The sequence below is a fragment of the Phyllobates terribilis genome, unplaced genomic scaffold (genome assembly GCF_046119375.1).
Source record: "Phyllobates terribilis strain yellow unplaced genomic scaffold, ASM4611937v1 Scaffold_5__5_contigs__length_657084704, whole genome shotgun sequence".
Classification (NCBI taxonomy): Eukaryota; Metazoa; Chordata; class Amphibia; order Anura; family Dendrobatidae; genus Phyllobates; species Phyllobates terribilis.
This window is the reverse complement of record NW_027362765.1, coordinates 128,734,190-128,747,346: the sequence shown is the minus strand read 5'-3', so window position 1 is coordinate 128,747,346 and position 13,157 is coordinate 128,734,190. Positions and strand designations below refer to the sequence as shown.

Genomic DNA, 13,157 nt, shown 5'->3' with positions numbered 1-13,157 from the left:
TAAGTAAGACATACTATTACTGATCACGTCAGAAAGGGATTAGGTTTAGAAAGGATTACCGTATTTTTCAGACTATAAGACGCACTTTTTTCCTCCAAAATTTTGGAGGAAAGTAGGGGGGTGCGTCTTCTAGTTCGAATACTATATTACTGTATGGCCGTGCATGGTGGTGGGTGTGGGGGGGATCAGCGGGGCACAGGAGGCAGCAGCCACTTGCTGCAGTCTACCCTGTGCCCGCTACTAAAGAAAATGAATATTCCCTGCTCCCCACGCCCATGGAGAACAATGAATATTCATTTTCCTTAATAGCTGGCACACTGTAGCCGCAGCACGGCTCTTGCTGCGGACGGCGGTCAGTGTGCCCGCTATTAAAGCTCATGAATATTCCCTACAACCCACTCCCATGGGTTGTAGTGAATATTCATGGTCTTTAATAGCAAGCACACTGACCGCCGGCCACAGCAGGAGCCGCACTGCTGTACAGTGTGCCGGTTATTGAAGAGACTGAATGGTCACTGCTCCCCACGCACAGAGTCCCGGTATGGGGAGCAGTGACTATTCCAGCACAGGATCTCACACTGTGTGAGGGTGCATGGCAGGGACACCATGCGCGCCCTGCCATTCGCGGCTCACACAGTGAGTGTCGGCAGCAGAGCGGGACAGTGCTGGAAGAGAGAGGAGGTAAGTATGATTGTTTATTTTTTTTTTTGTGGGAAGCGGGATGCGGGACCAAAGGGTGCCATGCCTACCGGGATGGGGGACCAAAGGGTGCCATGCCTACCGGGATGGGGGATCAAAGGGTGCCATGCCTACCAGGATGGGGGATCAAGGGGTACCATGCATTCCAGGATGGGGATGGGGGCCACGTATACCAAGAAGGAGGGGCCATACATAGCAGGATGGAGGATATTAACAGAATTGGGGGACATTACCCCAATACCAGTGTCAGCAGCAGACCCCCTCCCCCATAACAGGGCCTCATGACCACATTTTTTGCTTACATTTTTTTTCCTATTTTCCTCCTCTAAAACCTAGGTGCGTCTTATAGTCCTAAAAATACGGTATATCAAAAATATACTTACACAAATATGCTCCTGTTACTACTACAGAATGTACCCAATTGTACAATGGTATTAGGACCATCTCAACATGTAGGGAAGACATAGCAAATCATTTCCATTTCTACTGTGTACCAAATGTCCGCACCTTGGCAAGTGCAATGTGAGGACAAGGAACAGAATCCCAATAATACAATGCATTGGTAAGTAAGAAAGGAAATGTTTAAAGAGCATGAAAAACTGTGTGGATGAACACAGAATGCCAATAAAGACTCAAAAGTTTCTTTTTTTAATGTTTTATTGTTTTCTTACAAGTTTTTCAAATCCAGCGATTCTTCATTTAGAAGTTCCTAAGAGAAAGAAAATTAACACGATCAGTATGGATCTTGTCAAGAGTTTTTTTTTTTTTTTTAAAGAAACACCACAATTAAATGTGGAACAGCACCAGGCCATTGCGTGAGGTGGTCATGTGGCACATTGAACGTCACGTGGCCTGTGACTGTATAGGTATACATCCATGAAATTAATGAAATGGCCAAATATATATTACAAACCGATGTGGTCTTAGAAAGTGAACAGCTGAGTCTATTCAATCCATTGGCCTGTAATGTGCCCCCTCTTAAAGGGGTTGTCACATAGCAGACAACTACATAAGAGCTGATGCACCTGACAATCCTAGCAAACAGCAGAATTTGCTGCGGAAAGCTGCTGTCAGCCTGACATTACCATTCCAGCAGCTAAGTCCTGACTTATATCATGATGTCATAGAGGGTATACTTCTATAACGCAAATAGACAGGAAATAACTCTACCATATAACTCCTTTTAAAAAGGGAATTTGTCAAATTATACAGACCACAGATGATTTTTAAGCATCATGAAGTTGACAGTCAGCGTACTTCCATCCATGCTTTGACTCCCCTATAAACATACCACAAGGATACGCAGAACTGGCCTGTTTATTTCAACAGGGTAACTATCTAAAAAACTTAGCACAACAGCCCATCCACAGAGGGCACGTTTAAGTCAAACATCGCACCCTGCTGCCCATCGATTGGCAGACATCACCATATAGAATAATAATTATCATTTTTATTTATATATTCGCCAACATATTTTGCAGCGCTTTACAATTAAGCGGGACAATGACATCAATACAAGGTAAGACAGTTTAAACAGTTACATTAGGAGTGAGGTCCCTGCTCGCAAGCTTACAATCTACAAGGAAATGGGGGGACACAATAGGTGAAAAGTGCTTATTATTTCAGGTCTGGCAATTATAATAAATAGGGATTTTCATATAAAGCTGCATGATCAGGTCATCAGCCTGTATGTTTAAGTGCAATAATCAAGTACCGAGTGCAGTTATCTTGTGCATGGAGGGTGTGGAGACAGATGAAGAGTAGGGAACAGATTCTGAATAATATTTAGGAGGGGGAAAGGGGAAAGTTAGTTTACCGAGTAGTTGAGGTGGTAGGCTTGTTTAAAGAGATAAGTTTTTAACCGCATTTGAAGACGTGGGAGCTAGGTATCAGTCGGATCATCTGGGGTAGAGCATTACAGAGAACTGGTGCAGCACGAGAGAAGTCTTGGAGAAGGAGGTGCGAGGTTCAGATTATGTTGGATGTTAGTCTTAGTTCATTTGTAGAAAGGAGGGCACGTGTAGGGCGATAGATATGAGAGAGGAGATATAAGGCGGTGCAGAACTGTGAAGAGCTTTGTGGGCGAGAACGATGAGTTTATATTGGACTCTGTAACGGATGGGCAAACAGTGCAATGACAGGCACAAGATGGCGGCATCGGTGAAGCGGCTGGACAGAAATACGACCCTGGCTGCTGCATTCAAGACGGATTGGAGAGGAGAAAGTTTGGCAAGAGGGAGACCGATCAAAGAGTTGCAGTAGTCCAGACGAGAGTGAATAAGAGCGACAGTAAGAGTTTTAGCAGTTTCAAAGGTGAGAAAAGGTCGGATTCTGGAGATGTTTTTAAGATGCAGGTGGCAAGAGTGGGTGAGTGATCGGATGTAGGAAGTAAAGGGAATTTTAGTGTCGAATATGACCCCAAGGCAGCGGGCGTGCTGCTTGGCAGTTATGGTTGAACCCTCCAAGGTAATTTCAATGTTAGGTAAAGTTACGTTAGTAAGGGGAGAAACACAAGAAGTTCAGTTTTGGAGAGATTCAGTCTAAGATAGAGGGAGGACATGATGTTAGAGAAAGCAAACAATCTTTGGTATTTTGTATTAGGGTAGGGGTGATTTCCGGAGAAGAAGTGTATAGTTGAGTGTCGTCAGCATAGAGATGGTACTGGAACCCAAATCTACTGATTGTTTGTCCAATAGGGGCAGTGTATAGAGAGAAGAGGAGGGGGCATAGGACCTAGCCCAGCGGAACCCCGATAGTAAGGGGACGAACAGAGGAAGACGAGCCGGCCAAAGATACCGTGAAGGAGCGGTCAGAGAGATAGGAGGAGAACCAGGTGAGAACGGTTTCCTTGAGCAGAGCACAGTGAGGAGGAGCTGAAGATCCACAGTGTCAAATGCAGCAGAGATCCAGGAGAATCAGCAGGGAGCAATGACCTTTGGATTTAGCTGTTATTAGATCATTAGAGACTTTAGTGAGGGCAGTTTCAGTGGCGTGTAAGGAGCGGAAACCAGATTGTAGAGGGTCGAGGAGAGAATTATCTGAGAGATAGCGGATTAGACGAGAGTGGACCAACTGTTCCAGGAGTTTAGACATTAAAGGAAGGTTAGAGACAGGTCTGTAGTTAGCAGTGCAGTTCTGGTCCAGGGATGGCTTTTTAAGTAAAGGGGTTATGATAGCATGTTTAAATGAGGAGGGAAAGATACCTGAAGAAAGAGAGAGGTTAAATATTTTAGCCAGGTGAGTGGTGAGCACCGGTAAGAGGGACTGCAGGAGATGTGAGGGAATAGGGTCACTCTTGCAGGTTATAGGCCGAGAAGAAGAGAGGAGCTGGGTAACGTCTTCTGTAACAGGCTCAAAGATGGCTAGTGAGCTTGAAGTGCGGCAGGGAAGGGGATCCAGGCACTGAGGAGATTGGGCTGAGATGTCCTGATTGATGTGGTTGATTTTTTATAGGAAATAAGTGGCCAGATCCTCACCGCTGAGGTTGGTGATGGGGGCCTGTGCTTTAGGTTTCAGGAGGGAGTTTAAGGTTTCAAATAGTCATTTTGGATTGTTGGACAGTGAAGTGATGAGGGTGGTGAAGTAGGATTGTTTGGCCAGACGAAGGGCAGAGCTATAGGTTTTGAGCATAAATTTATAGCAGATAAAGTCTTTTGCTAAAAGAGATTTTCTCCATTGACGCTCAGCACACCTTGAACAACACTGAAGAAAAAGTGTTTGCATCGTGTGCCAGGGCTGCCGTTGTCTGTGTCGGGTCTTTCTGCGAGTAGAAGGAGCTGCTTCATCAAGGGCGCTCTTCAGTGTATTATTGTAGTGTGACAATGCTAAGTCTGCACAGGAGAGGGAGGAGATGGGGGCTAAAGAGCTGTGGAGATTGTCCATAAACTGCTGGGTATTAATGGTACGTGTATTCCTATAAGTGTGGGTGTCCCGGGTGAGGAGACCCTTCTTGACAGAGAACAGAGAAGGAAAGAAGATTGTGGTTTGAGAGCAGGAGAGGGGAGTTGATAAAATCATGCAGCGAGCAAAGACAGGAGAAAACCAGGTCCAGAGTATTCCCGTCATCATGTGTGGGAGAGTTGGTAAACTGTGAGAGGCCGAATGAGGAGGATAGAGAAAGTAGACGAGAATGACTGGCTTGTACATAAATTTGGCCAATCCCACTGAACTTTGCAGGGTCAGCCATTACTGACACTATGTGTAAGATTACAAACACTTGTGTCATTGTTGCAAGAAGCTCTGATTTATGTCCAAGGTGCAAGGGGATTGATATCGATGAATTGTACAAGTCAGTCATATTGGAAGCATTTGCACTTACTTTGAAACAATACCATCAGTTTTCGCCAACCTGAGAATGGAGTCATCAGATTCCCCCTGTGAGCAGACAAGTAGATTATTGGGCTAACTAAAGACGCTTCAAGATGTAAAAAAAGAGGTTCTGCAGAAACTGAAATAGCACATAAATATTAGGAGTTACTGTACAGTACCAGGAACTGTATTAACACCTTACCAATGTAGCTTTTAATGTCCCCATTTTGGGGTACATATAACATTACATTTTATAGCATTATGGGAGGGAAGTACCTTGAAAATAAGAAAATTTTCTTTATTTTTTACGCCTTTAGCATAAGGGTTAATTTAATATTTTCATAGATCAGACTTTTACAGAAGAGGGATTATCAATTTTTATTAATTTCTTTATTTTAGAATTGGAAGAAAGGGGGCAATAAAAAACTATTTTACATTTTTTTTAGTCATGCTACAGGAAATGAACCTGCAATGCAATACTTCAGTATATCAGAACAAAGTGAAAATCTCCAATGAAGCCCTTTTTATGGGTACAAACATGTAGGGGCGCTTCAGTAGGGACCTGCCTACCATGGCTACCTATTGGCACAATTTCATCGTGTCGTGTTTGGGAGGGGGTGGTAACGGCATGACAGAGGCCTTAGCGGCAGTGCAACCACTTAATGTCACTGTCAGACTGAAAGAAGCATTTAAGTAGTTAAACAGCAGCGATCTGAGCTGGCTCAAATTGCTGCTGTTAGAGGCAGGTTCTGGCTGTATAAGAAAGGCATCACCTGCCTTGTATGAAAAAGACTCCATACAACTGCATCCAATGTACGACATACTAGTATGTTCTATGTTGGGAAGGGGTTAATGTATAGAACTCAATGTGACTTCTAATATTCTTAAAATTTACAGTTCAGGCAATATTATCCCAAATACCCTCTACAAAACATGGTGACACATAAGGGATGAGAACAACTTACCATCCTACGAATGCTGCCACAGATGGCATAGGTCTTGTGCTGACCGGTAACCCTGCCTGTGACCTTATCAACCTAAAAAAAGAGAGGCAATGAGATCTGGCACCAGATTGGAACTGCATGGTTTCTGCAGCCAGTTAAGGGTTAATGCATCATTTACTCCACACATGGTGACTGTAATGAGGATGTGATCACAGACGCTGGAGCCAAAACGATAGCAAATAGCAAAAGCATTACTAGAGGATGATGTGAGGGGTAACAGGGAGGACATGATAAGCACCAGACACACTGATCTCTGGCTGAATGCCTCTCATTCTTTTTCTCTACATGTGATACAGACTGGATGGGTGACAGCAGTGATGGGAAATGACAAATGTTATATACGAGGTACCTGCAGTTGAAAGGAGATGGGGGGGACTATTTTTACCACATGACTTTCAAAATACATCAAAATGCTTCCAAACATGGAGATTTCTGACAATAAATGTCAGTGACTTCAGTATCATTGCAGTAGAATGCAAAGTTTAAAGACAAAGCTTTAGGTTCATCAGCACCTGAGGTAACTTAAAAGGGTTGTCCACTACTCGGACAACACGTTCTCAAATAAAAACAACTCCTCTCACCAGCGCCGTTACAATGACACATGCCGGAAACCTGAGGCTCACGTGACATTATATCATGTCAGCCCTGCAACAGCTTCAGTCTCACATCTTTTAGATAAAACTCACTTGTAAGAAGTGGAAGCTGCTGCTCTCTAACCTCTTCAGAAATGAGTGTAGAAGCAGCGAAGAATAAAATAAAGTCCTTGTACTCACCTGTCCGAAGATGTCCCCCCGCTGTAATCCACCTGACTGCTCACGCTGAAGAGAATGACTTGCTCCAGTGAGCAGACCCCAGACCTCCGCTGAGCTCAGTGTGTGGCAGGGCACCGCTCGCTGCAGAGAGTCATTCTCCCCGGCATAAGCGGTCACATAGATTACAGTGGGGGACATCTCAGGACAGGTGAGTATAAGGATTTTTTTATTTTATTCTTATTTTAACACCAGGACACAGCGGGACCAGAATACAACTCTCTTCATTGTCCCTTGCTAGTGCTGATCGCAGCGCAAGCAGGGGACAATGATGAGGGCAGCGTTCAGCACCCGGCGCTTGTGAACAGCACAAACTGTCCCGTTTATTCCCAAGCGCCGGTATGTGTGAAACTGATGTCATCCGTGCGTTATCACTGTGCATGTGTGTGGGATAATTTGCGGCCCGTGCTGAGAAAAAAAAAAAACAGACATGTCAGCATGATTTTCCCATGGACACATGGTCCGTGGAAACACTGAGATGTGCACAGACCCATTCATTTCAATGGGTCTACATGTGTCAGTGTCTCCAGTATATGTGGAAAAGGACACCACACGTACCTGGAACATGGACGTCTGAAACGCGCCTAAGATGTTTTTCTAGCAATTGAAAAGGGGTTGTCTGAGTAGTGGAAAAACCCTTTAATGCATGTCACACAATAACATGCAGCTGAATACCATGCTCGTATTCTGACCTGATACATAGAGATCCTATTGTTTTATGGCTATTTTACGTTCACCCACCTCAGCAAGATTAATTTGGATGGAGGCATGGTCCTTGGCTCCAATGATCCTGTTGCTAGCAGAGCTGCAGAGAAAAATTAATATTAAAGACAAGACTTCAAATGTGACTCGGCCTGACTACTAGTGATATTCCACAGAAGCTCCTTTATATAGGGCAGATGTAGAATTCACAATACCCACACCCACTCCAGTCACAACACCACAGCATGGAGTCACAAGGCAACCGATGTGCAGAAGAGTAATTACACATTTCATACCATTTGCGGGGGACGTACAAGTCCACAAATTCACCAGCATCGTTCTGCATGTTGAGGTTTAGGTGATGTCAGACAACCTGCCGAAATGAAAACATTAAATGACAATTTACATGTAGTGATCCCCATCCATTACCTAAGGGGTCCCAGCTTCGCAGAAGACGTTCCAATAGGCAAGAGCCGAATCATTTACAATAGGCGCATGTCCATAATGACCAAACCTATGGTGCCACTTGTCACTGCTGTACAATAATGCCCCAGCGAGCACTGTCACATGATCACAACGGCCAATCATTGGTTGCTAACACATCATTTAGTAACATGTAGTGACGTGGGACTGATAGCGGAGCGGCTGAAAAGAAATCTGAACACCACCGTTCTGAATCAGTCTGCACCACAGACCGTCCCACTGATCACAAACCAGTACCAATGTCCATAAGCTTCTTGTATTGACAAATGGACTCTGCCCTGAGAGCACAGACCTAGAGCTTTGGTGCCACCTCTAACATGAGCGATGGAGACTCCTAATCTTAAATTTTATATCTATATCGCATAGTAAAGTTCTGATAAACCAACATCCCCGGGTGGCAGCAGTTGGTTAAATTAAGATTGGATATCTACATACAGACGTATACATGTGCATGCCTGCTCCCCTGGGGGGGGGGGGGGGGGGGGGGGGGGGGAGACGCCAGATAATATTCACATTCCATGATTGGGGGCTAAGCTGATACGCAGAAGAGTGAGGAAACTTTGTACATAGATTACATATCCTGTATAATACTTAAAAGTTGCACTCACCATGCACATACATTACATATCCTGTATTATACTCCAGAGCTGCACTCACTGTTCTGCTGGTGGAGTCACAGTGTACATACATTACATTACTTATCCTGTACTGATCCAGAGTTACATCCTGTATTATACTCCAGAGCTGTGATCACTATTCTGCTGATGCAGTCACTGTGTACATACATTACATTACTTTTCCTGTACTGATCCTGAGTTACATCCTGTATTATACTCCAGAGCTGCACTCACTATTCTGCTGGTGGAGTCACTGTGCACATACATTACATTACTTATCCTGTACTGATCCTGAGTTACATCCTGTATTATACTCCAGAGCTGTGATCACTATTCAGCTGGTGGAGTCACTGTGTACATACATTACATTACTTATCCTGTACTGATCCTGAGTTACATCCTGTATTATACTCCAGAGCTGCACTCACTATTCAGCTGGTGGAGTCACTGTGTACATACATTACATTACTTATACTGTACTGCTCCTGAGTTACATCCTGTATTATACTCCAGAGCTGCACTCACTATTCTTCTGGTGCAGTCACTGTGTACATACATTACATTACTTATACTGTACTGATCCTGAGTTACATCCTGTATTATACTCCAGAGCAGCACTCACTGTGTACATACATTACATTACTTATACTGTACTGATCCTGAGTTACATCCTGTATTATACTCCAGAGCTGCACTCACTAATCTGCTGGTGATATCACTGTGTACATACATTACATTACTTATCCTGTACTGATCCCGAGTTACATCCTGTATTATACTCCAGAGCTGCACTCACTATTCTGCTGGTGGAGTCACTGTGTACATACATTACATTACTTATCCTGTACTGATCCTGAGTTACATCCTGTATTATACTCCAGAGCTGCACTCACTATTCTGCTGGTGGAGTCACTGTGTACATACATTACTTATCCAGCACTGATCCTGAGTTACATCCTGTATTATACTCCAGAGCAGCACTTACTATTCTGCTGGTGCAGTCACTGTGTACATACATTACATTACTCATCCTGTACTGATCCTGAGTTACATCCTGTATTATACTCCAGAGCTGCACTCACTATTCTGCTGATGGAGTCATTGTGTACATACATTACATTACTTATCCTGTACTGATCCTGAGTTACATCCTGTATTATTCTCCAGAGCTGCACTCACTATTCTGCTGGTGGAGTCACTGTGTACATACATTACTTATCCTGTACTGATCCTGAGTTACATCTTGTATTATACTCCAGAGCTGCACTCACTGTGTACATATATTACATTACTTATCCTGTACTGATCCTGAGTTACATCCTGTATTATACTCCAGAGCTGCACTCACTATTCTGCTGGTGCAGTCACTGTGTACATACATTACATTACTCATCCTGTACTGATACTTTCAGTTAGCTGTGTGGAACTACTAGTCCCAGCGTTGCCCGGCGATGGGAGCACCGGGGATGTGATGTGGCAGTGATTTTAGCACTATGCGCACAGGCCGTATTGGTCGCTGTTTCCTACACTATGGATGTATATTTTCTGCCCCCGGACACGTGACACAAGGACGGAGCTGCACTATGGAGCCCTCGCAGCAGCTGCGGCCCTGGATACCGGCCAGAGATGTGCAGGAGCCGCAGACACGTGTGCCGCTGTATGGACACAAGAGCACAGCTAGACGAAAGTTTCGGGCACGGGCCTGGTACAAGATGTCACCCCGACCTCAGGAGCTGGATAACGGCAGCATATAGGCAGCCAGGACCGTTCAGGAGCCCCCGCACCCGCAGCGCTAAAGCTCACCTCCTGCTCACTGTAATGGCTGACACGAAAGAGGAGGAAGCACCGCCCCGGAAGCAGCGACGTCAGAGCGGCAATCTGGAGCACTTCCGGGTGAAGCGCATGGAGACAGGAAGTCATAGTCGCTGTCATGGTAACAATGGACTGTAACCACTAGAGCTTCACCTCTACGTCTATACGGATCATAGGGCGGCCATTTTGTGTAAGCTAAATTTTATAGCAGCCAATAGGGATCTACAATAAAATGGTTCCGTGCTAAAGAGACATTATTATTACCTATTTCAAAGGTTGTAATAGTTTATGGTAATCTAGTTACAAAAATAATTTTAAACATTAAGGAAAGTGAGTTTGAACAGAAATGCAATTTTAATTAAAATGACTTTAAGGAGTAGAAAAAACATGGCTGCTGTGAAAAACAGCGCCATAGCTGACTACAGGCTGTATGCGGTATTGGTATACTTACCAACTTTTGAAGAACAAAAAGATGGGCACCTCAATCCTGGTATGCATGTCCCCCTGAGACCCAATCCTGGTATGTATGGCCCCCTCACACCCAATCCTGATATACATGGTCCCCCCCCCATCACTGCACACATGAAAAAAATAAACACTTCTACTCACCTTCCTTCCTCCCCTCCCTCTGCTCCAGCGCTGCGTCCTGTCTGCCAGCAGTTCATGTCAGCATCTGAGCAGCGCATGATATCACTGTCATGCGCCTTTAGATGCCGAGGTGAGCTGCAGGGATATTCACTCCTCTCCACGCTGGGACTATGGACAGGAGTGAATAGTCATTCTCTTTAACAGCGCACTCAGCAGCGGCCGCGCTCCTGCTGCAGCTCCGCGATCCTCTGAGCCCTCTACTAAAGAGAATGAATATCCACTCTCTCTAATAGCGGGCACACAGTATCGTGGAGCCGCAGCAGGAAGCTGGCGGCTGCGATTGACAGTGTGCGCTATTAAGGAGAATGAATATTCACTCCACTCCCATGGGCGTGGAGAGAAGTGAATATTAATTTTCCTTAATAGCACACACTGTCAATCACAGCCGCCGGCTACTACCTGTGCCAGCTGCTCCACAGCCGCAATCCGCCCCACCACCCTCCACAGCCGGGAGAACAGCTGAGCCATGACAGGATGCGGGACTGAGCCCTCAAAGAGGGACAGTCCCGCGGAAACCAGGACGGTTAGGAGCTATGAGGTCAGTGGTACCTGGTGGCTGGACAGGAGGTCGCGATCTCTAACAATCCAGCGTCCCCGGTGGCTTTTGATCACCCGGGGCAGCGTGACGTCATCTGTGCGTCCTGCTCATCTCTAGTTGGGACCTGTGGATTATTTTTTGTTCCTCATTCACAGTCAAAGCTGCCAGAACTTTCTCATCTTTATGTAGCGTCACTATATGACATCTGGCTTTTTTGTGTCTGTAAGGCCGCGTTCACATGTTGCAGAAATACTGTGTTTTTTGTTTTCTGCAGGATCCGCACCAAACTCCACAATAAGAATCAAAGATTTTCTGTGCTGTTAAAAAGCGTTTAAAACTCTGCTTCATATCTGCCCCCAAATCACATCAAATCAGACCAAAAGTTTGGACACACCTTCTCATTTAAAGATTTTTCTGTATTTTCATGACTACGAAAATTGTACATTCACACTGAAGGCATCAAAACTATGAATTAACACATGTGGAATTATATACTTAACAAAAAAGTGTGAGACAACTGAAAATATGTCTTATATTCTAGGTTCTTCAAAGTAGCCACCTTTTGCTTTGATGACTGCTTTGCACACTCTTGGCATTCTCTTGATGAGCTTCAAGAGGTAGTCACCGGAAATGGTTTTCACTTCACAGGTGTGCCCTGTCAGGTTTAATAAGTGGGATTTCTTGCCTTATAAATGGGGTTGGGATCTTCAGTTGTGTTGTGCAGAAGTCTGGTGGATACACAGCTGATAGTCCTACTGAATAGACTGTTAGAATTTGTATTATGGCAAGAAATAAGCAGCTGAGTAAAGAAAAATGAGTGGCCATCATTACTTTAAGAAATGAAGGTCAGTCAGTGCGAAAAATTGGGCAAACTTTGAAAGTGTCCCCAAGTGCAGTTGCAAAAACCATCAAGCGCTACAAAGAATCTGGCTCACATGAGGACCGCCCCAGGAAAGGAAGACCAAGAGTCACCTCTGCTTCTGAGAATAAGCTTATCCGAGTCACCAGTCTCAGAAATCGCAGGTTAACAGCAGCTCAGATTAGAGACCAGGTCAATGCCACACAGAGTTCTAGCAGCAGACACATCTGTGCTTTGGTCTGATGAGTCCAAATTTGAGATCTTTGGTTCCAACCACCGTGTCTTTGTGCGATGCAGAAAAGGTGAACGGATGGACTCTACATGCCTGGTTCCCACCGAGAAGCATGGAGGAGGAGGTGTGATGGTGTGGGGGTGCTTTGCTGGTGACACTGTTGGGGATTTATTCAAAATTGAAGGCATACTGAACCAGAATGGCTACCATAGCATCTTGCAGTGGCATGCTATTCCAACCGGTTTGCGTTCAGTTGGACCATCATTTATTTTTCAACAGGACAATGACCCCAAACACACCTCCAGGCTATGTAAGGGCTATTTGATCAAGAAGGAGAGTGTTGGGGTGCTATGCCAGATGACCTGGCCTCCACAGTCACCAGACTTGAACCCAATCGAGATGGTTTGGGGTGAGCTGGACCGCAGAGTGAAGGCAAAAGGGCCAAC

At 44.9% G+C, this 13,157-nt stretch overlaps 1 protein-coding gene across 1 annotated transcript; it reads right to left on the bottom strand.

Moving 5' to 3' along the window:
- Positions 1 to 1,338: 1,338 nt before the first annotated feature.
- On the bottom strand, positions 1,339 to 10,510 carry RPS21 (ribosomal protein S21). The gene is made up of 6 exons (XM_073682986.1): positions 10,426 to 10,510; positions 7,819 to 7,895; positions 7,562 to 7,625; positions 5,973 to 6,044; positions 5,018 to 5,073; positions 1,339 to 1,408 (listed from the first exon to the last, which is right to left on the bottom strand). The coding sequence occupies exons 2-6, from the start codon at positions 7,866 to 7,868 to the stop codon at positions 1,399 to 1,401; spliced, it is 252 nt and encodes an 83-aa protein (XP_073539087.1). The 5' UTR covers positions 7,869 to 7,895; positions 10,426 to 10,510; the 3' UTR covers positions 1,339 to 1,398.
- Positions 10,511 to 13,157: the final 2,647 nt, after the last annotated feature.

Coding starts and splice junctions, on each gene's coding strand:
- RPS21 (XM_073682986.1), bottom strand. CDS start 7,868: ATGCAGAACGATGCTGGTGAATTTGTGGACTTGTACGTCCCCCGCAAA. Junction 6,045..7,561: donor TCCAAATTAATCTTGCTGAG/GTGGGTGAACGT, acceptor CTCTTTTTTTAG/GTTGATAAGGTCACAGGCAG. Junction 5,074..5,972: donor GTGGCAGCATTCGTAGGATG/GTAAGTTGTTCT, acceptor GTCTGCTCACAG/GGGGAATCTGATGACTCCAT.